The sequence below is a fragment of the Aptenodytes patagonicus genome, chromosome 7 (assembly GCF_965638725.1).
Source record: "Aptenodytes patagonicus chromosome 7, bAptPat1.pri.cur, whole genome shotgun sequence".
Taxonomy (NCBI): Eukaryota; Metazoa; Chordata; class Aves; order Sphenisciformes; family Spheniscidae; genus Aptenodytes; species Aptenodytes patagonicus.
This window is the reverse complement of record NC_134955.1, coordinates 11,327,167-11,352,171: the sequence shown is the minus strand read 5'-3', so window position 1 is coordinate 11,352,171 and position 25,005 is coordinate 11,327,167. Positions and strand designations below refer to the sequence as shown.

The 25,005-nt window shown below is 43.5% G+C and overlaps 1 protein-coding gene across 10 annotated transcripts in view; it reads left to right on the top strand.

Annotated features, from left to right (window-relative positions):
• MICAL2 (microtubule associated monooxygenase, calponin and LIM domain containing 2) overlaps positions 1 to 25,005 on the top strand; it is a 159,983-nt gene that overhangs the window by 97,842 nt on the left and 37,136 nt on the right. For 4 of the 10 annotated variants that reach the window (XM_076343965.1, XM_076343963.1, XM_076343960.1 and 1 more), the window contains 5 exons: positions 4,051 to 4,158; positions 4,592 to 4,687; positions 6,077 to 6,263; positions 7,344 to 7,432; positions 7,762 to 10,817. In XM_076343965.1, the coding sequence (XP_076200080.1) occupies positions 4,051 to 4,158; positions 4,592 to 4,687; positions 6,077 to 6,263; positions 7,344 to 7,432; positions 7,762 to 8,148 (867 nt within the window). In that variant the 3' untranslated portion in view covers positions 8,149 to 10,817. Of the gene's footprint in view, positions 1 to 4,050; positions 4,159 to 4,591; positions 4,688 to 6,076; positions 6,264 to 7,343; positions 7,433 to 7,761; positions 10,820 to 11,625; positions 12,414 to 25,005 lie in introns of those variants that run through there. The other 6 variants (XM_076343967.1, XM_076343966.1, XM_076343970.1 and 3 more) reach the window with 6 other exon arrangements.

Sequence of the window (25,005 nt, the reverse complement as noted above, 5' to 3'; positions counted from 1 at the left end):
AAGTAATAGCACAGGGAAATACAGAAGGCAGTTTTCTCTTCCCACGGTAATAACCACACTGATCAACCTGCTGAAAAGCTTTGGCAACATGTCATCAACAGGTCAATAGTCTTAGTAAATCACAAACACTTGGGGGATTTTTAAGTGTTTTCTTGTTTTTTTTCCTGAAATTCACCATGTAAGGTAACTCTTTAAGATTCCTTTCCAACAAAGGATTTAAAGCTACTGGTCTAAACATGCCTGGATTGTGAGCAGTAGCCTGTTACATATTGATAGTGGCCCCAGTGCTACAAAACTGCATGTGTGTGTGGGACTTCGAGTATATCAGTAGCCTCAAGGGTAGTAAGTGCATGAGCAAAATATAAAAACCTGTTACATGTATACTGAGTTTCTGGGGTACATGAGCAGCATCAGGCAGGCAGAGATCTGTGTGCTGTTGACCAAAGCTAAGCCGTGTAAGAGCTGACAGGTTCTTTAAAGGAATGTGTGTAGATTTGGGGTCAGACCCTCTCCTGCAACTAGAGTTTATTACACTTACATGATTAAATGGGTGAGGATGTTATTGAAGTCCTTGTCCATAAGCAGGGTGAGGTTTAGAGAAGACACAGGGGCTTGCTTTATGGTTGTACTGTTGGCATACGAGGGCAGAAGTCACGAGCCTTGCAGGGCAGCACTGCTCTCGCATGCCCCATCCCTCCCATTCTCTGCGGGTTTCTGATGGTGGCAGGTGCTCATGGGGCTGCCCCGGTGGATTCTCGTCCTGCCCAATATTTCTATTTTGTGATTGAATGGCATTTGAATAGAACAGAATATTTTCAGTTGGAAGGGACCTACAACGATCATCTGGTCCAACCGCCTGAGCAATTCAGAGCTGATCAAGTTAAAGCATGTTGTTAAGGGCATTGTCCAAATGCCTCTTAAACACTGACAGGCTTGGGGCATCAAGCACCTCTCTAGGAAGCCTGTTCCAGTGCTTGACCACCCTCTCGGTAAAGAAATGCTTCCTAATGTCCACTCTGAACCTCCCCTGACGCAGCTTTGAACCATTCCCACACCGCCTATCACGGGATACCAGGGAGAAGAAAGAGCTCAGCACCTCCCTCTCCACTTCCCCTCCTCAGGAAGCTGCAGAGAGCAATGAGGTCACCCCTCAGCCTCCTTTTCTCCAAACTAGACAAGCCCAAAGTCCTTAGCTGCTCCTCAAAGGACAGTCCTTCCAGCCCTTTCACCAGCTTTGTTGCCCTCCTCTGGATGCATTCAAGGACCTTCACATCCTTCTTAAATTGTGGTGCCCAGAACTGCACACAGTACTCAAGGTGAGGCCGCACCAATGCTGAATACAGCAGGATAATCACCTCTTTTGACCGGCTGCTTACGCTGTGTTTGATGCACCCCAGGGTGCGGTTTGCCCTCTTGGCTGCCAGGGCACACCGCTGACTCATATTGAGCCTGCTGTCAACCGGCACTCCCAGATCCCTTTCTGCAGGGCTGCTCTCCAGCCATTCCTCTCCCAATTTATACTTGTGCCCGGCATTACTCTGTCCTAGGTGCAGAATCCGGCATTTGGACTTGTTAAATTCCATCCCGTTCATCATTGCCCAGTGCTCCAATCTATCTAGATCCCTCTGCAAGGCATCTGAAAGGTGCAGTACCAAGGCTGTAGCAAATTGATCTCCTCTTGACTACCCGCATATCCTATTCAGTAAGGAGAACCAGTAGAGATCTTCCCCAGTAATATGTCCTTATTAAACACTTTCTCTAAAATGAGATCTAATCAGTCCTCAAGTCCACTTGCAGGAAGCCCTCGCTGCTGGTGAGTAGCAACAATGTTTGTGTTGGTGGCTGTTGATTAGGAGACCAGAGAAGTCAGCAATCTTTTCGTCACTAGATTAAATTGAAATCCCATTAGCTTTTACATGGAATGTGAATTCACATTCATTACAAGAACATTTAATAACACTTTTTAAAGTATGTATAAACATGCAGTTTTCTTGTTTTGACTGCTTTAATGTTGACACAGATTGCTCCAATGGGTGGAGAACAGAAATCAACCAACCTGATGAATTGCAAGGTGTAGTTCAGGATCAAGGATACTTTTCCTGAAATTCAACTACTTGCACTTTAAGCATAACCTTATTGTTTAACTGATTGCTCCAGAATTTAATTAGTTCAAGGTAAACTTTCTGCTTCAACTGACTTTGAATGCTTTCTTTTACCTACAAGCTCATGGGTAATAAGTTGTATGTGGCCTAAAAGTTGCTCAGCATATTCAGGGGTGTAGAATCTGGGGAGGAAAATTTTGTCTTCTGTGATCTTAAACAATACAAAGGAACATAGTTTTCCTGTAGTAGCATGTAATCTCACTTCTAGTATTGGTTTATAATTTAATGTACCACTTAGGACAGCATTGCGGTATGTAATTAACATACATAATTAACAACATTGCTGTTGTTACCCCACAAGTTGTACAGATACTGAATAATGTTTAAAAGTCTTTTTATATTAAACAAAGCCAAGCAGTACAGAAATTTGTCCCTTGAATGGCCTTTGTCATCTTAACAAACACATTTTGTATCTGCCTGGATATTATGTTAATTATGGGATAACTCTCAAAAGGTAAGAGGCTGGACATGTTCCCAAGTTCCTGAACTTGAATTTATTAGCAAGAATATTTTTATCCATCGTAATTTTTGAAAACACACCCACAATGCATTATAGTTGCTTTTAAGCTGATAGTAAATGCTTTAAAATTATTTTAAAGTATCATTAATACCATTGCTTTTTTTTTTTTTTCCCCCCTCCTTTCTTCATGGTAACTTTCTGATATTTTAAAACCTTTCTGTTAGCCAGACTTGATGTGCTGACAGTAGAAAAATCATTTCACTGAGAAGTGTGGGGCTTAAAATATGGGCTCTGTGGAAGGCAAATGGAGTGTTAGATATGAGATCATGGATCCTCTAGGAAAAAAATAAATTGTCCTGGCTTCAGAAGCAGAGTATCAGATCCCTGGCCATACCAGGATGGCCCTTGCTGCCTTTGCTACCAGAGAGGTTGTGGGATCTTATGTTGACTATAAAACTAAAATCAAAATCACTTCAGGAAATTTGGTTTGGGGTAGAAAATAGTACTGTAAAGCTACAAAGTCTTCACAGACTTCTTTCCAGGAATAGAGAACTAAAGTACCTGCCTACCTGCCTGCCACTCACACACACACATGCACGTGCACGCACACCTTTCTTCTTTTCCAGTCCCCAGGCATGTGTTTTGGCAATGGAGCCTGGACCATGCGGTCCGTGGTCTGGCTGTGATGCGTTTGGAGCCACAGCCTAAGGAACTGCAGTCTTCTTGCAGGCCTGTATATTTGATAAATTTGGTTAGAAACAGCCTAATATTCATGGCTGCAATAGTGCGATGAAGCAGATTAAAGGAGATGTCTTCCTTTCATGAGCATAGTTTCTCCAGTTTTCCCTGGCATTAAGATGAGTCACTGGAGAGAGGGAGAATGGTTGCTCTGTGGGCGTCAACAAAACATTTCCATGCTGGACTTCTAGTATGTTTTCATAGAACGTTTCCTGAAATACCACAGTTTGTAGACCATTAATGTGAAGTTTAGTCCCCACCCCCTGTTCTGAAATATAACAACGAAGTCCTAAGAAGTGAAAGTGAACAAAGGGGTTTTTTTTTTAATCTATCAGAATGGTCCAACCCTGGTAGCCAGGCAGTAGCTCTCAGCTCAGCCTCTTTGTGGACATGGCGGGAGACCTTGTGCTGTGGGAGCAGTGTTTGCTCCCAGCAGCTATTGCTCCATCGTCCGCAGGGAGAAGTGTGTGGGCTGCATGGAAGCCTTCTGTGGCCACCAGCTGGACCACGCTGATCAGGCATGAACATGCTTGTGCTCTGCTAGACTTTGCCTCTGCTCTTTCTCCTATCCTCTCTTTATCATTGTTTGCATGTTTTCAAGTCATTCTTGTCCTTTTCTCATTAAATTCATTTTCAAGAATAACTAAAGCTCTTCCTTCTATTCATCATCTTCTCCCCTTTTCTGGTTAGATGACTGTAGGGAAGGTCTCACGTGCAATTGGAGCTGTGGCTGAAGTTCTTGTCAATCTGTATGTGAATGATCACAGACGCAAGCCACAGCTTCCCCCCTTTGAACTGGTAAGACCAAACCCACAAAGAAACAATAACTTGACTTAAGAGTGGTGTTTCCAGAACGTCATTGTGACTTAAGACCCTGGTTGTGGAGCACTTTAAGCATTATGAAAGGTCTTGGTCTAACACTTATTAAGGAATCAAGTGCATATTGGCAAAATATGCTGATGTGTGGATATGCTGGAAACGTTGCTCATCATGTCTTCTATTTATATTTTTATTACATGTCTATGAATTAAAACTTCAGGAGGCTTTTATTAAATGTAATTACTGGTACAATTAGTAACAGAAGACATTTATTAATCAGGGTGGCTTCTAAAGAAAGTTTTGTACAGTACATGTTTATGCAGTTATTTTTAACACCCAAGTGCTGAATCACCATGCCTCATTTTGAAGAGAGCTGTTTTTAAACTCTGACACTGTTCTGTGTTGAATTCAGAAGCGGTCTCTGGACAGATCTACAGGTTCTTGCCCCATTCCTCATTCTCCATCTTCTGCCTCCACTGCTCAGAGCTGTCAGGTATTGGGAAGCAAAGTAAGGTGTTGTGTTGTGGTGATGACACTTACTTATTAGCCAGCACTAAACTCAATTGCTTCGGCTTCATTGCAACTATCTGTTCTATTAACATCATATTTTTAAAAATGCATTTGTGTATTTTTCCATTTGCATGGTTGTTCATTTGGAAAGTTTCATGGTCTGAAATGATCCATCACAGCAAAATGGATTACTAATGGCAGATTTGGAATAGGATTCTCAACTTTTAAGCACATTTTGTTACAATGACAATTGTGACTTGCACTTAACATTAAAAAATTGTTCCAAGGCCGCCTTTTGCCGGCAAATTAAAGATGAGTTGTGTGGACTGTGTACTGCTGTCTGAATATGCCTGAACTCTGCCAAGCCCGTGCCTCATCTGTCCCATGCGTGGTACTTCTCCTGTGGCAGTGGGAGATGGTGATAGCTGTGGTAGAGACAGGATGCTCATCTGTACCGACCGATAACTAAGTATAATACAATAATGCAAAGTAACATCCTCATACCTGCCTCTAATAAGAAAAGGGAAGCCCAGTGGCATCTAATCCATTTATAATTTCTTTTTCTGTTCCTTTTGCATGTATATCCAGAGAGGATGAAATTTGTGGCAATTAAAGAACGTTAATTGCTAGCCCAAATTCAACAAAAACTTTCAAAATAGTTTCAAGTTGTTAATATGGATCATATTTTAAAGTCCAATGAGTTAAAAATATTCTGAATGTCTGTGGTAGGAATTAAATTGATTTTTAAAACAAACCAAGCCGCAGCTTGGGCTGTAGTCTCAGGAGGAACATGGCTGAGAGGGGAAGCACGTCTGTGGCGATGTAAATGGTAGTTCAGACACGAACATCGAAGACTGTCAGTTTTTCTTCTTGGACCTTAAAGCAGGAGCCTACATTTTCCTCTGGAGTGTGTATGAACTGAGTCTTCAGGGTGTCTGTTTTCTTAGCTTCAAATGCGCGTCTGTTGTTTGAGGCTGGCAAGGTCTGCCTTTGCCCTCTTCTGAGAAACACCGATGCCCACAGCTGTGAGACACAAGTGCCTGAGCCAGCACGATGCGGGGTGGTGAAGGAGCATTTGGGTCTGATGCTGCTCTTGTACCTGAGTAAACACAAAATGTCGGTGAACTCCCAGAGGGAAGCTGGACATAAGTCCCGCTGAAAACTCACCCCTTAAAGTCCTTGTGATGTCTGATTTATGAATTGCTACATAAACCTACAGAACTGCAGCAAATGAGTAATAAAAAGCTGACTGATGCTTATTTTAATTGTGTGTGGAGGGTGCTGTGTTAAAGTTCAAGCAGCTAAAGCAGCTGCCCCCTTAATAAGAATTTATATCTGGGTGTAGTGCAGTGGCTTTATGTGCATTTCTATTTTTATCTTTTAACAGGGATCTCTGCGAAAAGAATTTCCTCAGTCTATCGGGGGGAGTGACATTTGTTATTTCTGCAAAAAACGGGTATATGTTATGGAGCGGCTGAGTGCAGAAGGCCACTTCTTTCATAGGGAGTGCTTCAAGTGTGAAATATGTTCTACAACACTCCGTTTAGGAATTTATGCCTTTGATGTTGAAGAAGGTAATATAGGAGCTATTTAAGAATATTTTAAAATGTCTGAGTATTGATGCTTTTAATGGAACTAGGGAAAAAGACCTGGCCAAGTAGCTAGGTCAGGAGGAGGTCTGCCAAGTATGTTGTTTGCGTCCATGCTGATCTTTGAGTCCTTGTACTTGCAGTTCTAGTCTTTCAAAGCAATCCAGTTATGATAGACCTGAAGAAATCCTCAGTGGAAAATAAGTTAAGTTACCAAAATGCAGTTTGTCCAATCACAGGTCAAAGCAGGGGGGGAAAAGGTGATTTTTCTCCAACAATGCAGAATTATTCTAATCTCTCATTTATAACTGGCCATTAAATAACGCGTTCTATAAGGATAAGCCATGATAGTGGCAGATTTACACAGATGGGGGGACTATAGGTTATTTCATTCAAGATGTTATGGCTCAGGATTTGAAAGCAGTAGTACTAGCCAAGCAGCAGTGTAATTTATTTCCAGTCTGCTGTAGAACGGGAGGTTCAGATCTTGGGCACTCAATCCCACCTACAGCCTGGGGTTTGGAGATGGGGAATGATTTTTTGCCCCGCCCCCCCCCCCTTTTTTTTTTTTTTTAGTTTAGAGGGAAATTATTAAACTGAATTGAAATTCCCTTGCCACTTCAGAATGATTTGATTAGATTGGAGTATTAACCTGATCTCCTTCTACGAAAGGATTAAAGACTCAAAGCCAAAGGTTGTTCTTTTGCAGTCCAGAGAATCTTCTGCAAAGACTTTTTTGAACTGATGATTTGACTTTTTGCTGCTTGATGTCTTGTGTTGGTTTGTGACTTGATATTTACAGAATCTTGTTTTTCTGCTATTTATTAATCTTAAACCTGTGTGGTAGATAAATGACCTTGCCTTATTTAACAAATGTGCAAATCTCTGTACTGTAAAAGAAATCCATTCAGAGCTGTGAGCTATTCAGTCGGTGGCAAGTTTCCCATTCCTTTTGCTGCCCAACCATTAATTATCCTGATTTCACCTTTTTATAGATGCAAAAGTGGGGTTTCAGTCCATAGGCGTATAGATAGAATATCATATAATTTATTTTTTCTCTTGTAGGTAAATTTTACTGTAAACCTCATTTTACGCACTGCAAAATCAGTACTAAACACAGAAAGAGAAGAGCAACATTACAGATCCAGGGAAAGGTACGTATTGGTTATATTACTAATGCAGGAAATGTTGAGGCAGCTTTATCTGGAGCAGGATGCAACATGTGTGTGTTTGTGTGTAAGATGTTTTCTACCTGATGTCCAGCAGTAGTAAAATCAATGCTAAAATATAACCTCCTGGTTCTCTGAATTTGTCATATTTATAGTCTAGTTCTCAATGGAAATTAGATTTTCCTATACAAAGTAAAGTTGAACTTAAGAGCAGTTGGAAATGACAATATATAAAAAAACTTGAAAACAGTAACAGAAACTGGACTTTCCGTTTTTAGAAGTATATTTAACATTTTTTTAATGCTTTATATAAGGAGGCAACAGAAGCATGGAAGAAAGAGGAACCCAAACCCACAGAGACGACCACAGAAAGCACTTTGTCTACTGCTAGCAGTCCAGAGGACAGGTCCCCAGGTATCCTGACTTCCTTCTTTAGGGGCACGCTAAGCTGGCCCCTTCGGGTGACAAGGGATCTGCTTGACATTCCCAGACGTCTGTCTAACTGGATGCATGGTTTTCTGCACGCTACCAATGTTCATTTCAGGGACAATGCATATAACTATACCTACTTGTACGAACTCTTGAGCCTTGGTGTGCCATTCCTCTGTGCTCTTCTAGAGGTACTTACTCATATGTACCGGGAAGCAGAGCTATCACTTGAAAATGCGCTTGAATGGGTGAAAAAATTCTATAGGGTTTAAATTCTTCTACTTGTCTTGCTCAGTTGTGCCTTTCAGATTTTCAAAATTAACAGCCTCGCTATTTTCTTGAGGTTTTTTTTGTTTGTTTTTTTTTACTTTTCATGCAATTTAACATGTGACTTAAATGAACGGTGGATTCCTTCTGATATAAACAAGGTGCAATCAAAATTTTCAATATAAAATGTACTGTATGTTACAGCATGAAGGGCAGTGTCCAGACACATTTCCAGAACACAGAGACGGATGAAGGATATTTATAGATTTCCCCCCCTCGCCCCCGCGGCCCGTTTTATCCTGTGATCAGACCATTGGGTGGTGGTACATTTTAAAACCATTCTTCTCCCTGTGTCCCGCCCCCCCCCTTTTTTTTTGTTAGACCAAGAAAGAATGTGCATTCTTTCAGATGTTTGGGGAATATTTATGACAAATGACTGGGTTTTGAAACCTGAATATGGCGCATACCTTTTCTTTTTTTTTTTCTTGCTTTCATCTTTGCTCTGGGTTATGAGGTTTATAACTTGCATGAATATGTTTAAAAAACAAACAAACAAACATGTACTTAATTCACATTGCTCCTAGTCATGCCTTTTACATTTCTTACATGTGATAGATACCCTTTGTTGATAGTGGGTATAATCTGTACTACTAATTTATTTGAAGTTTTGAAATAAATTTGAAGAGCAAATCTTAGTTGAGTGAAGGCTTGATTGAAACTGTAAATCAAAGGAACTGGTAGTGTAATTAGACCTGACTTATTCTTCAAATCAAGGCTTCCTCATTAGGTGGCTGATTCGAGGAATATCAATTTATGGAGCACTCATCTGTAACTGAAATCACTGCTGTTGTGCCTCTGGGTAGGCACTGCTTCTATTGTGTTTTGGAATTTTTTAAAAATACAAGTTTAGAACAAACAACAAAAACCTACAAATGTATTCTAAGGAGATTACTTCTTAGTTGGGTATTTCATTAATTTCAGCGTATAAAGCTGATGGCAGGAAGGTGAAATTCTGTAATCTGGAGCAGCCATTAAGTAAATTTCTTTCAGATGTCCCTCAACAAGGTCTACCTTAATCAGAAGGTGTCAGGACAGGTTAAATAAGCTATTTAATGGCAAGGAGACACCAACATCCCAAATTCTGATTTACTTCCAGCCTAGTTAGCCAGTGAGGTAAGCATGCTCCCTGCCTCTCAAATACTTAAATGTTTGAATTCAGAAGTTAACCAGGAAATAGGTAAATACATAAACAAGGTAATATGTATAGCCTAAAATTAAAAGCATCTGTAGCATTTATTTCTAGACAAAATAATGTGGCTTAAATAATAGGAAATAATGTCGCATCCAGTTAGTACCAAAGTTGAGGATCACCTTCCAGTGGTCTTAAATGACTGTGCTGCTTATGGGCTGGCGGTTTTTTGATTTTTTTTTAACATAATGTGGGAAAAGAAGATTTGAATTGTTTTGTTTCTTAGGTATTAAAAGGAAATATGTCTTCTGTTTAAAATAAATGACAAACTGGATTTTTCCTCTAGATAGTTGGACTTTCTTTGAACTGCGAGGATAAAGCTTTTCACATTTTAGAGTGCTTATGTATTTTGGGAAAAAATTGTTAAGTGTATGCACAGAACTTGAAAAAGTGCTTGAAGAAAATTGGTTAGGTATAAGGTAGCACTCGTTTGAAATAAATTGCCATTAATACTCAAACATGTATTCAGCAAAATTTTGCTAGGATATTGACTGGACACAGCAGCAATTATAGTAACGTGGTGGGCATCTGTATATATGTAAAGAAATGTATCTGTACCTCTTTTATAGCATTTAAAAAAAACAACTACTTTGGAACACTGTATACTTTTTAATTATTTGCTAATGATAGTAATTGTTTCACCCTAAAAAGGAAAAAAAACTGCAGTGTGATTTACCATGTTACTTCTGCAACACAGCAAACTGCTAAGTGGTAAAGTTTTAAAATTTGCCTTGCCATCAATTTCGATTTCAGTTTGTCAACAGCACAGTCTTTAGGAACATTTTTGCCTGAAATTTTCTCCTGCTGTTTACTACAGGAAATTTTCTGCTTTTCAGCAGAGTGAGCATAATGATAAACTTACAGAAAATGGTGATATAGTAAGAAACTTGGAAATCTCTGATGTCCAATGAATTTAAAGCAAATTAATCTTACTAGTAGAAAGTTTAAAAATAAAATTAAAAAAAATAAAAAGATGGTATTTGCTTTATATATATTTATATAATGGGGAATAAAATCCCTACATTCCCACAACAGAATTCAGGAACTTGCATAATGAAAACATTTTACTAACGAATCTTAATTACACTGCATATTCCAGTGGGAGTTTGCAGGTGATTCTGTTGGGAAGGTTTTTTATTGGTATCAATCTAATTGGTAGATTTTTTTTAATCTCTTCATCTTAATATTCTACTAGTAAGATTCATACCTATTTGTCCTCATTCATGATTTAATGAAAAAAGGCAGTTTCATTTTGGTGAATTCTTCTTTGTGCCTACATAATCTTTCTGATGCTTTCCTGTACAACCAAGTTAAGTTCTGTGTTTTTTTCCCTGCTGTCTTCTCTGTCAATCTCCCTCGTTGCTTTTAGTCCAATTCATCATTCCGGTGCTGCACCCGCTCACTGGCTGAAGCCTTTCTGCTCTCAGGTGATTTTTCCGCTTGCCAGTTCCAAAATTGTGTGACTAACACTGTTGTTTGACAGCATTTCATTGTGCGTTTTTTTAAGACTTCTGGAGCAAACTGTGTGTGTCTGGTATATTAATGGATGCGAGCTTTGGCATGGTCATTTAACCTGTTGCTGAGTTCACGGTTCTAGAAAAGGTAACGTCTGTGCTCTCTGTAGAGAATGTTTTTCTCTCTGTGTCTGTGCATGTACGCTTCCTTGTGCCTTTAAGGTAAGTTAGGCAAGTACATTGTTTCTTGAAAGAACTAGTTAAAGCCTTATTTCTTTCAAAGTATTGAAGGAAAGAGTTAAAATAAGGTCAGGACAAGATTAGCCAGCTGATTCTCCTGGTTAGCATGAACACCTATTTCCACTGGGCTCAGATATGCAATGAGCAAATTTCCACTGAGCTCAAATATGCAATGAGCAAGCAACGTTCGAGCACTGTGGCATTTTCTAAGCACTTCTTCGCTTTCACACTGGAAAAGTACAATATAAAAGGATTCTGTTGAAAAAGTAGCCAAAGAGATGCAAATTCCAGTCTTCCACCCCAAGTAACATAGTAGGCAGGCCTAACAGCAAGAGATGTGCATGCTGTTTTTAGTCTGTAATATCAAAATGCCAAGTTTATATAACCAGAGTGTTTTGGTTTGAATTGTTTTGTAAATTAATTAACTAGGCCCCATTTGCCACTCTGATGAATGGATTTGTCTTGCTGCATGAGACATTGCCACTACTCTCCATGACAAATTTGTGTGATTATTTTGTATGTATTTTTCTTTACATAAGTTCCAGTATGTGTAATCACATGTTGATAATCTGGAAGGGGAAATGAATCCAAACAAGAACCAAGGGCTCAGTCTGACAAGCAAGTGTGCTAAGGTTTTGGTTGATATGGCCGTAACCCAGCCTTCCCTGCTGAGGATCCCTTTCAAAGGGAAGGGCCTTCGGGAATTCATCTAAGCAGCAATTTTCAGGAGGGGCCAAACATCCTCTGCCACTTGCCCCATTTCACACGCCTCAGCCAGGAATGCAGAAGGGCTGCGGGGTCAGAGCCCCACACCTTATCTTCCTGACCTGTATGTTTGCATGACTGAAGCAATAGTATTTATTTGTGTGGGTATCCTAAAATGTCTTGACGGCTTTGAAAGTCCCCACGCTGTGCCCACACAGAAACCTCTTTGTATTTTAAGCATCACTTCCTGCACAAATGGTTAGGACGTGACTTCCTATGTATTTCAGGGCTATGGTGTTTTGTTACAAAGCTCAGCATGCTTTGAGATGAAGGTTGTGACGTAAAGGTCTGCCATTTCAAACCACTTTCCATTGCCGTGTTTTTTACCCTCTGTTGCAGAGTCTTCCTAGCTCTTCCTGGCCAGTGAGGATTCTGTCCTTCTCCTCCTAAATCTTCCATCTTCATTTTACTTTATAATCTTAACTGAATATTTTTATTAAATAGTTTTTAACGCTGTATTTAAATTTTCACATGGAATTTCTGTATTTTGCACACAGTGAAAATTGTTTTAGCTTTATTTATGATATCTGCTGTAAACAAAAATAAATGTAGTTCTTTATAAGTCTCCTTGTTTCATCTTTTCCTTTTAAAAATATTTCCTGAGGACAGAGACTTAATAGTGACTTCACACTCGTTTCACAAATTCCTCTTCTGATGGATGCTGTTGTGTTATCTTTGTTGTGGCCTGACCCAAAGGCCAGAGAGTTTCACTGTCGTGGTGTAATGGTATGTGTGTCCCTTTTGAAAGGGATATACATCGGGGTCCTTGACAAGTTATCTCATCCGCTGCAGATCAGGAGGTGCCTGGTGTTGGGATTTATCCTTCCTGGGAATGATAAATTGGTGTTGGTGAGCATGGGGGTTGCTTGTATTGCGTACACAAATAGCACTTGTCCTCTTCTCTTTGACTTCTGTTACCTTTCCTTATGTTTTTATTTTACATATTAACAAATGTCATAAAGGTCATACTAAGTTACATGTGTTTGGGAAATTATATCGTGTGCAGGAAAAGCAGGTAATAACCGTGGGTAAAGCTTGACCTTTGCTGCTGGCTCTGGAGTGCTATTTGCAAGCACCCTGTATCTTCTGGACCCCTGGAAGCTGCAGCTAATGGTGACCTATTATTTGTTAACAGTGGCCTTGTTTTATTTATTTATTTTGCCTTCTTTTGCTCTGTCATGGCTTTTTTTTTTTAATTTTCATTTCTGTTTTTAAAGCTGGTGGTGTGGTTCTTTTTAAATAGTAGGTTTTCCAAAAGAGCTTTCCTAAGTCTTCTTCCCCTTCATCTTCTTTCTTTTGCTTGCTCTGTAATTCTTAAGCTATAATCTCTTCCTTTGTATTTCAAGAAAAAAAAACAAATCCCAGAAAGAATAGTCCCAATAATTTAATGGAAAGATTGTGTGATATATATTTTTTTTAAAGTCAATTCAAACTGAGCCTCACTAGGGTTGATTGAATGACAGAAATTAATTTTTTGAAAGTGTTGCTAAAAACAGCATTGCTAAAGAACAACAAATGTTATTCCCAATGAACTATTCCATCTTCCCTGCCAAAGAAAAAGCCACCACGCACAGTAGAAAGTTTGCTGTCCAAGGGGTAGATGATTTGCATAATGAAAACATAGGGCAATGAATACCATTTAAGACAATACTTGGCACTTCCTTAATTGCAATGGACAAAGCAATTCAGGTAAAACTAAATTTGCTCTTTGCATAATTTACAGTTTTGGAGTAGGCTCATTTCTGCCATCTTTATTTGATCATTTTAGGCAGAGGCAGTGGCATGGAAACATCAGAAGAGGTTTTTGTGTCTGCAGAAGGTGATGATTTGTTTGGCACTGAAGCTTTTGAGAGGCATCAGATGTTCATGCTGTTCTCATAAAGTTTCACTTACTCCTGCTAAAATATCAGTGCAATAGCTTGGAATTGGAGTAATGTTAGAGTCTAGATTTGTAGTGATTGTGTTGCTCATGGTGGCGCAGAAGGCCCAAAAAGTCAAATCACTAGCAAATCCTATCACTAGAGGGATATACCTAGCAGTAAACAGTCCATGCCCTTGAACGCTAGTGGACAAGACAGGACACAGTGTATGGAAAGAAAGAAAACAGACAGAATGAGCAACGTGAGGGGAGCAAGTTTACTTCCCTCACTCTCAGTTGAAATCATTACACAATAAAACTAAATAATCCTTGTTTTGCTCCCAGTAACGCTGCTAAAGGAAGAGACTAGGGGGTTAATTTCTGAGCGAATTTAACAAGCCTAATTTGGGACTCTTGTCTTCCTCTGGCCACGTGAGCAGACCTCCCTGTGAGTAGGAGGCTTGAATCCTCCTACTGCTCTTGTGTTGAGCTCTCTCCAAAAGCTCCAGTGCTCTCAGTCTCCAGCAAGCACGCGGTTATAAATGCACCCCAAAGCAGTAATACTTTGTCCCTTTATATAGCTGGCATCGGCAGTGGTGCTTGTTTGAAAGGCAAACAGGCTGCTACTCTGGTCTCGGGCTGCTGCTGAACTGGGTGCCTTCCAAAAATCATGGTTTCGGAGCAGATGATACTAATGCCTCTTTACATAGTTAATGCTTTCTAAGACTTGAAAGCTACTTGATGTTATAGATGCCATTATAGCACTAGAAGTGCAGAGGTGATGTTTGCTTGTCTGGCAGGCTCAGGAGTTGCTCTGTCTTCCTCCTTATACTGGTTCAAATGGGTTCTGAACTTGTCTGTTGCCATTAGGGCCATTTGGGTTGGAAATACGTACACAGATGTGCATTTTCTGAAAAGCCAGACTAATCTTTCATTCTCAAAGCAACACAGCATTACCTGCCTAGATGTCTGTTAATGAAAAGCAAACATTGGTATTCTGTAAAGGTAACTTTCCTTTATTATAATTATGCTAATGCGTTATAATGGAAAAGATCTTGCAGTTTTTAAGCATACTTAATTTGAGGGAAAAAAAAAAAAGAGTACAGATAAAACTTCTTAAAATTGCTCAAATTCAAATGTCAGCCTTTCATTAACTCTACCAAGAAGAGTAATTTCTATTCCTCTTGGTTACTTCTAGACTGCTGGAGCTATAAAATGTCAGTGAAAGTTGCTTCTGTGTGTACTCCAACCTCAAGCAAGGCCTATGGTCTGTGTTTTCCCACAACATTATGGCAATTAGTTACTATAATTGGCTTTAATTAATTTCTGGCTCACTCATTCCTCACATTCCAATCAAAACAATGAGTTCTGAAATGCACTGAATTCTGCATTAATATTTATGTTTCCAAAGGCATGACATGTTTGCAGATGACTTGATATTTTTGCATGAAAGATCATGTCGCTGAAGATCAGAAGACATTATGTATTAATGCTTGATCCAAGTATATATATTAGTCATGTAAATATTTCCCCAAGTCTCTTTCCTTTTCTTCATGAACTGTGTTAATATAAGAAGGGAGGCTTTGATGTCATCTCATCAGGTGGTGGACTCCAAACTTGTTTGAAATGGCTGGAATTTCTGATACGTTCTTTTGAAATGTGAAATTGCAAAGAAATTTGCATGTTGCTATAGTCTTGAATTTGCTCTTTCAGCATTTATGCTGCAGGTATTAATTCACGTCTTTGTTTTACGGTTTTTGGTGCTTTGAGTCTGTGTGCAAAAAAAATATTGTTTCGACAGACACTGATCACTCTAGAGACTGAAACCATTGTGGCTGCACTCCAAATTCACAATTATTACATGCGTTAATATACCAGACTAACACAGATTGCTCTGATAAAATATATTTTCTCTAAAATGATAGAAATAGTGTGTTATCATAGCAGTTTTTGTTTGAGAAGCAATTTTCCATAAATATATACATTCAGCATACCTAGTGGGTTTTCAGTGAGTTGCTTTTTCCTTTATCTCTATTAATTTTTGCTTAGTTTGTATTAGAGCATTAATGTGCACCGTCCCGGGTGCATTCAAAAGTCGTGTGCTTTGGGCTCTGTCTTGCTTTGCCAACTTCAAATTCCCTGGTTACATTTTGTGCCTGAATTCAGCAGTGTCTGTTCATCGAGTAAGTAATGGATACTTTGAAAAAGTGTTTTGCTGCTGAAGAACTTGTGTACGTGCTGGTGTGGGCCCACGGGGAGTGGGAGAAGACGGGCTTCTGGCGTGGGGACAGGAGGAGGCAGCCGTGGTGGAGCCTGTCACTGGGCCATGGGTGGAGAAGGGGCAGCAGAAAAGCGTTTGCTTTTGGTGGTTGGAAGCTGGGCAGGGGATCGGGCCCCATTGCACAGGGGTCAGCATGCCACTCCGTGGAAATGGGAGCAGTGGTTGTCTTTATTCTTTGCCCTGTTAGCCACCATAACATGGAAATGACTGCTGTAGATGTATGAAGGAGGCCTGAGGAGAAAGGTGGCAAGAACTGAAATCTGTGAAATGTCAAACGTCGTATCTTTTACAGGAGTCCTTTTTCAAGGACAGAAATCTGCCTGGCAGTTTCTCAGATGTGATGAAAACTCAAAGTTTGGACAGGACATCAGTTTGGGAATACTGCTAGAAGCCCTATAGCCTCTTAAGGCAGATGTGTGAAATACCGTAATGGGATGTCTTCAGTTTCAAACTCTAACACAGGCGATCCTCCCATGCAGCCTTACATGTTCTGAAGCTCGGGCCACAGGGCACAGCTGAAGCTGTAACAGGTTTGAGCTCGGGTTTCACTCCAGTGTGGGCTGGTAACCAGTGTATTGCAGCAAGACCAAGGTCTAACCAAGCTGGAGGTGTCGTCGTTTTCCCCCATCCCCTCTCACAGTCCCACATGGGCTGTGCTTTCCTGGCGAGTGCATTCTGCTCTGTATCTCATCCCTGTGCTGTCTGGGTTCATTTCAGCTGTGCTTCCACAGCACTGGTATGAAGACACCTTCCTTCTGCCCCACAGCTTTCTTAAAGCACTGGTGTATTATAAGCAGGACTCATAATTTTTTTTTGTTGTTTATTGTACAGTAAGAAGTCAGAGAGGCAGTGAAGTGTGCTAGGTGTGCTACCAATCAATTTGTGGTCTGCTGACTGAATTTCTTAATGTCGGTTTTTGATGCCAACTGGTGTTTGCTTTCACCATCAGAGCTGCCTACATTTATGAGTAACTCCACTTTAAAATTGTTCACTCCTGTCATTGCCTTAGTCAGCAGCTCCACAAGGCCAGGCAGAGTCCACTCATCCTGTGAATGAATTATGGGGTGACACAGTCTAATGGCAGGCTAAGAGCCTCAGGATTGCCAGCTGGAAAAGCAGGACACAAGTTAGGCTGGGGTCTTTATGGGGGGGGCACTGTGTTGTATTGGGCCAGTTGCACAGCAGGGAAGGTGAGCTGTGTGCCAGCCCCGGGTGCCTGGGCACCCGCCTCCTGCTGATAAGAGCAGCACCTGGGATTTCAGTGGTGCTTTTCACCTGAGGACCTGAAAGCCCTTTGCCAGTCCTGAATGGCTGGGGCAGCTGTGGGTAAGTACAGCTCCTGCTACACAGCCATCAGGGAGTCACAAAAACGTGATGTGTCAGGGGTGCCAAAATCCCAAAATGCAGGTTGCAACACCTAATTCCAGTAGGGTTCCTTCTTCCTCCCCCCGGCCGAACAGCGCTGTCATGCAGATACGCAACATGGGCAGGGCTGTAATAAATCAGTCATTTCTTGTCTGCTCTTTTCCTGAGCCGTGGGGCAGGTGCCGAGCTTCCCGGCCTCGAGGCCGGGCAGTCGGGGCAGGGTCCCCTCTCACTGCCAGCAGCAGATATGAACCATTTCTTACCCCCTTCGAGAGCCCAACTCAGGGTCTCCACCCGGTCAGCCACCAGACCTTGTGTTTGGTGTGAGGCACCCCCCCCCAAGCCAGATGGATCAGGGCACTCTCGGGGGAGTTTTCTGGACCAGCCTTCCTGCAGAAACTTTCTTCCTGGCCGCCAGTATGCTGGGTGTGTTGTGGCCCAAAGCAGAAAGGCTGATACTGTTTTAAAATTTGTTGTTTCCTGGCTCTGTTTCTGTTTTTCATCTGCCTTCAGGGATGTTCTCTGGGTTTGTATTAGTTTAAGTTTTCATACTTTGGTTAGCTCGGCAAGGCTCACTCCCCCTTTCTGCTTGTGCGGGGCTCCCGTTTGGTCTGACTCGCCTTAGCGAAGAAATACTGCGGGAGCTCTCACTGTACCTTGCTTAAAAATGAATTTCCCTCTCATGACTTAAAACCAGCTAAAGAGGAGGAGGGAGGATAAACATGAATGCTTCTGGCTGCTTATGGCACAGTGGCGTTGACTTGATGGGGAGGCTGCTGCAGCTGCCTTGGTTGGGGATTTTTCAGTGGAGCATCTTTGACCATTTTTGTCCAAGACAGGCAGAGGCACGCACAGAGCAGCCGCTCCTGAGCAAAGCTGATAAAATGCAGCTGCCCTGAGCCAGCTGGTGTCTGAGGCACTTGGCCCAGTGTTCCTTGTAGGGAGGGGGATGTCATTTGGCACAGTTCAAGCTTTGTGCCATTGTGGGCAGCATGTGCTCTGCCCAAGGTTGGGGGGAAACGGCCTATCCGGCCCAGCTGCCCGCAGTGGGGGCTTGGCTCTGCCCAAATTTGGCTGGTTCCTGAGCCCTTGTCATCTCCTTGTCAGGTCACAGTAATGTGATTTGCCTGACGCTGGTTTGGCAGATGACTCAGGAGCAGCAGCCCGTACAGAAAGTCAGGCTGACTTGTCAAGTCGGATTTGCCAGTATGAATAACATCTCCTGCTTACGTCTGTTCATTGGCCCTGGTGTTATCGGTGGGGGCACTCAGATGCTGGAGCAATCAGCGCCTTATAAATGGTAATCATAGAAGGTGCCGAGAGCCATCTGTGAAGCCCTGGGTGGGTGGACGCTAAGCCCCTTTGGAATGGGCCTCTCCTTTGCCATGTGTGCGGTGGCACGCTGCTCCCGCGCAGGTTTCTGAAGGGGTCCCATGCCAGTGACTGTCACGGGACCGTGGTGTTTTCATCAGCTAAGCAAAACCTGTTGCAATTGCACCGCCAAGCATGGCGTAACATGGAAAAAGGTTTCAGTGCTTCTGTGTGCAGCGCTGAATTGGCGTGGTGCGTGTGAGACACCAGCATGTAACTCGGCACCTTTCCCTCATTAAATGGGGCTGGTGTGTTGGCAAAGCCTCTGGAACCAGGAGGAGGGATGTGATGATGCATTTATCAGTTTTGGAGTAGCAGAGGGATCTTGCCTGGTGGTTGACAACATTTAGCAGTTTTAGTCATGGAGGGGCAGTAAACAGCTCTGAGATTTGAGCTTTCAAAAATCTGAGCTTGAGCTTTTTGGCAGAATGGTCTAATAGAGCTGGCATGGCCCAGCCACGGCCCAGGCAGTGCACGGTGGTGCCGAGACACTGAGATAGCGTCAGTCCTGGATTTGGGTCTGGGCAGCTCAGTGCCCCATGAAAACCCTCCCGCAGTCTCTGTGGGGACTGGCAGTGACGGCCTGTGAAGCCGGGAGAGGTTTGCTCTCTTCCGGAGCGAGGCCAACGGGCCCATGGAGCCATGCTGCTCCTGTTTAGCTTGAGCAAAACCTGCGCAGGTGCCTGGTAGCTGTGGGGGAAACCTGCCCTGTATTTCCATGGGTATAAACTGCCTTAAAATCACTCCAGGAGAAAATGACTAACAAAACTAATTGCAAGCTTTCAGGGCTTTAAGGATGTTCACATCGCTCATGTCTGTAATATGCAGCATATTACAGACAAGAAAGACCTCTTCCCTGCTATGCTTGGCTGTCAGCTTTGCCCTCGTACCTGAGGGAGGAAGGCGAACCGAGGTATTCACAAAAGCACTTGAGATCCCTGAGTCCCTAATCCTGCATGCTGAGAGATTTCTCCATCCTTGTTTCTGGGCTTCAGGATGACTTGTGGGGCTGTCCCCGCTGCAGAGCTAGGTCTAGGTCTCCGCACTTTGTACACAGTCTCACCACCATGCTCCCTCCTTGGCCATTCCTGCCAGGCACAGAGCCTTTGCAGGAGAGCAGTGCTGCTTGAAGGCGTTGTTAGATGCTGAAATGCATCCAGACCACCGAGGATGCTGGTACAAAAAATAATTAAAAAAAAAAAAAAAGAGGCAAAAGTGCTTTTTATGTTATGGTGGATCATCACTGGATGTTATTCTGTAAGCATGTGAATTTTACAAGCCTGTCATTGAGAGAATCACAGTTACGATGATCTTTCAGTGAGCAAAACCACCACACTGAATTTGCATGCTTTTTGCTTAATACGAATCTGCCTTGAGCCTGTGTGCTTTCTGAAGGGCTCAGCCAGGGAGAGTGTCTCCAGAGAGATGAAGGGACAGGTCTCTTCAGAATTCCTGCAGGAGGGCTGCTGCTGGACTTGTGTATACAGGGACCTCCAAAAACCATAATTATATTCCTAATTAGAGGCTGCTACTTCGCCAAGCCATAAACAAACTACAGTTTGTTTCTCAGATTTGATAATCAGCTCGAAACAGGCCCCTGCCAAGGTACCAGCCCTGTCCGGCTCCTGCTCGGTGCCCGTGCTGACATGAGAGCATCTTCATACAGCCCGTCCTCCCCTAAAGTGGGGTGAAGGATTTTGAAGGGCTGGGGCTCTGTGTGCAGGCTGGCAGTCCAGCACAGGGCCTTGCCGTGCCGTCCCAAAGGCTTGGGTCACTTTGTTGCCTTCTCTGCTCCTCGGTACAAACTTCCTGAGTGGTCCAGTCCACTCAGCTGCGGTCTCTGCTGGGTCTGTTGAGTGAATTCCTGCAAGTCCACCCAGAAGCCACGAACTCACTGAAGATGGTCTTACCGTCCAAATGGTCTTGCTAATTTACCTTTTGTGAGTGAATGACCGTGGTGTTTGGATTATTGGTGCTATGGGGAAAAACTGAGGATTTATACTCCTTGACCATATCTGTGCAGCTGCAATAAGGCCCACCTCCAAGTTTTGTAAACCCTCTCAGCGTTGCAGAGATCTTGTAATGTCTTTGTCCCTCACTGGCTGCATCTCTGACTCATTTGAGACAGCCCAAAAATTGCTGTCTCTCAAATGCAAGGGTGAGCTGGCACTCTTGGTGAATTGGGAGAACTTGGCATGACACTTAATCAAGAATAAGTGTGTTTTACTGGAAAGAGGTTTGCATCTGTGGGGTCTGCAGGGGCTGTTTGGCCAAGCCCGTACGTTGAACGTTGAAGTTTTGAACAGCCCTGACCTCTGGGTGAGCGCTGACCCGGATGCGAGCCCTGCAGGTAAAGCCTTAGGGATACTTCTCAGTTACCACACGGTTTAGCTAAATCCTTGCCCTGTAAGGAAAACAGTTGTGTTTTTCCCAGTGCGAGGAGGATGAGGTGGGCTTTGAAATACAGACAAAGGAGAAATTGTTTATCCAAATTTTCATCGTGTTTGAGTGGGAGGGCCAGATGAATACAGGATTGTTCTGTTGAAATCACTTTCTGTCTTGCTGCTGTTTAAATAACTGAAGGCAGCTAAGCTCCACGCTTGCATTAAAAAAACCCCAAACCCAAAAAAACCTAAAGCCATGTTATTTGCTCTCACTGCAAGTCAATCAAGGACTCTGATCAGGAGAGCTCAGACTGAGGAGAGGCACTTGCAGTGAAGAAATGGGCGATAGAGCTTGTGTGTGGGAATAGTGCTGCCCAGGACACCAAGCCACCGAGATCAGCTGTCCCTGCCCTGGGGTTATTCTCTGAACAGAGCTGTGACTGCTGATGTGAATGCACCAGTATTTTGAGCATTGCTACACATTATAAGATGCGTTGCAAAATTTTTTCTATATTAAAGGGCCTTAGATCTATGCATTGTTTTTTCTAGCTGTAACTCTGCATAAGGGACGACTTCCTAAAGCCCCGAGTTGTCCTTTGTGCCAGCAACTGTGGTAAAGCAGGGAAAGGAGGAAGCATTAGTATTGGTGTTGTCAGCACAGACAGCAGAGGATAGTGATGTTAAAATAGAGGTTTTCCTGAATTCAGTAGGATTTGGGTTTCTGGATCCTTTGGAAAATTCCTCTGAAGTAACTTGTTTATTTTGTTCAGGAAAGTATGTAACTGAGGAACTGAACCCAAACCACCTGAGCAGAAACTCAGATTTTTCTTGAAGTGGGGGGAAAAAAACCAACGCTTTTGTCCTGCTGGGCTGCAGTCTGGTACTAAAGCGAATAAACTCACTCCAGGCTTTGGCTGGGCAGGCAGCGCGCTCTCCAAAGGCCAGTCCCCCATACCATGCCATGGTGCAGCGTGCCCTTCGTTGGTGTGTTCAGTGCCCTCGGGTTGGCGAGGGTGAGAACAGTCTCGCCTCCTCCTGCCCGCCCCGTGCCCGGCCATGAAGTGCAGCCACCGGCCGGCGTGCTTCAACCCAGCCTGGCTTCGCTTGCGATTTGGGACCTGCGGTTTAGGAGCAGAAAGTGTGAGGCCAGTTTTGTGGTACCGGAAAGCGGTTCTTGCTGCTTTGACGAGCAGAGCCCCTCCAAGCCCTCGCCTTGGGCCAGATGCACTTGCTGTTGAGCCAGCAAGACGTCCCTGGCCCCAGAAACCACCCAGCTCAATAGCAGAGCCAGCCTGTAAGTGGGTGAGGGCTGTCAGGGTTTGGAGCTGGAAGAGGAGGGAAGGGAGCACCCAGGAACCTGCTGAGACATCACCCTGAGAAGGGCAGCTGGGGAAAGGCAACCAGGAGGTAGGGGATAAATTAGGCAAGGCACAGTGTGCTTGGCAGGGGAGAGTAGAAAGGAGAATTGGGAGACTAATGAAAAAGGCAATGGTGTGGCCAAAACAAAGCAGTGGGGCAGGGTGATAGATGAGGAAGGATCATAATATGCGGATGAGAGCAGAGTAAGGAGGTTAACAACAACTTAAGGAATGGAAAACTTAAATTCTCTTAATCCCACCAGACCTTCAGACAGCAAGTTACAGTTGTGTAAGTGTAGTCCATAAAACAGACAGCATAAACACTGGGTTGCACAGGCTGCAGAGGACCTGCTGCTCATGTCCGAGCAGAGCCGGGGGGGCTGCCCTGCCTGCTTGCTTCCCTTCAGATGTGTGCAGGGAAGCACCGGAGGACATGGAGGATTTGGAAATTAGCACATTAGCTCCCTGGCTTACTCATACTGACTAGCTTAGGAAACTTCAGCAGCTAAAAAAACCCACAAGTCAGTTGTTGTTAGGATGTTTCCACTTTAACTGGCCAGCAGCGCGCTGTGAGATACTTGTGGTGTGTGCTGCCTGTCCCTGCAGTCATACTCGCCTGAGAGATCTGGTTGGCTGACTGCAACCTAAGATTAACGCCTTCCCATGCGTGGCTTGTCCATGCCCCTCCCCCTGGTAAATTATTTGAATATTTTGGCAAAGGATTTGTAGAGACTCCAGTCCAAACTGTGCTATGGAGCAGGCGTACTCACTGCTGGACATCTTTAGCATGCTGAGACATAGATAGTAGGAAATCTGAAGTGAGCATGATGGAAATGAAGTAAGATCTTACGCAAATGCTACTTTGAGTGACTGTTTCCTGAGGACTGGGTTCTCTTCTGATAACGTCTGGTGCTGCCCCACGGATGTCAGTGGCATGGCACCAGTTTGCATCGGCAGGAAATGGGGCTGTGACCTTTTCTGTCCTGCAGACCGGATGCCTCTTTAGCTTTTACATTGTATGTGTTTATCTTATAAAGTTCAATTCCTCTGACTCAGTCTCTTAGCTTCTAGTAGAAAATCTCCTGTCCTGGGGAGGAAACCTGGTGTGAAGCGAGAGCGCCAGCTGGCCACGGAGGTCCCTGCAGTGTCACGGGCTGCCTGGGTAATCCCAGATGAGTGGCTTGGTCCACCCGTGTGCCCCTTCCTCTTTGGGAATAGCAATAAGGCCATTTTTGTGTCTTCTGGTGAAGAAGTGGGATAACATGGTAAGTACAGCCAGCCACAGGCTTACAAAAGGGCTCAAGCACTAGCAAAATTAGGTATCTCGGAGCTTATGTGGGAATTGCCACCTTGGATTTAGGAGTTGAATATCCATCTCAATCCTTCTGCAAGAGCTTGAGTTTCCCCAGAGAGCAGAGATGGCAGGGGGGGCTGCTGCACATGCCCAGAAGTGCTGAACAACTTGGGCTTATCCCCTGCCTGAGCACAGCTCAGCCTCCAGTGAGGCTCTGTCTGCCTCCTCCACGAGGGCCGGTTTATCAGCCAGCTCGGTGTGTGACCAGTTAATTGCAATGGTCACTAGAGGTGCCAGTCTGAGGTGCTTAACTCTCAACCTGCAGTGTGATGGGAATCAGGGCACTGAGGTTGAGAGCCTGGTTTCCACCCTGGAGTCAGATTTCCAAAAAATCAGTGTCCTCATGCTCAGCATCCCTGTGCTGATGTCTCACTGAGGACCTGACTGCCAGTGCTGCAAGGATGGGTGACTGTCCAGGATGCAGGGAGAGCTGCGAGGATCCCAGCTGGAACAGAGAGGTATGAGGGCTGCTTCTTATTTAGCCTAGCATCTGTTCAGGAGCATAAATGTATGCCTCACCATTGTGTAAGTACTCAGCCTTTGGGCTGATTCAGGAGAAATTAGTTCAGACAGCCCTTCTTATCTTTTTGTGCAAAGTAAGAACTTTAAAGAAGTCCCAGCTTTCTTTTTAAATTCCTTGTTTATATCAGATCATATTTCTCCTTTTTGATACTCCTTTAAAATGAACAGCAGCGATAGCCAGCGGTGGAGTTGTAGCTGATGGCCTATTGGATTTGTTTGCATTGCTGTGGAGAGGCAGGTAATAATTGCCAGGCGGACTCCAGGCCTGCAGAGCCTCCAGGCTCTTCCTCCATGGTGTTTACACGAATCCAGCAGCAGCTTGTCCCTGCTCTCTGTGCTTGGTCCGTACCTGTCTTGTTCTCGGGGATTGAAATCTCTCTCTGGCGGGAGCCTGAAGTGCTCCGCCGGGCTGCGTTTCACCAAGCAGTGCTTGCCTGTGGGGTTGGGGGTTTGGTCCGGCACTGCAGGAAGGGCTGCTTTTTAGGAGAGACCAGTCAAATTGTGTAACATCACCAGAGCCTACAAAAAAACCCCTGACACTTGGGTGTCTGGGACATCTTTGCCTTTTGTTTGAGCCTGTTACCCAAGGTGCAACCCTGCGATGAGAAACAGCGGTACTACCTTTAATTTTTCCCAATGTCCTGCAGAGTGTGTAACCCAG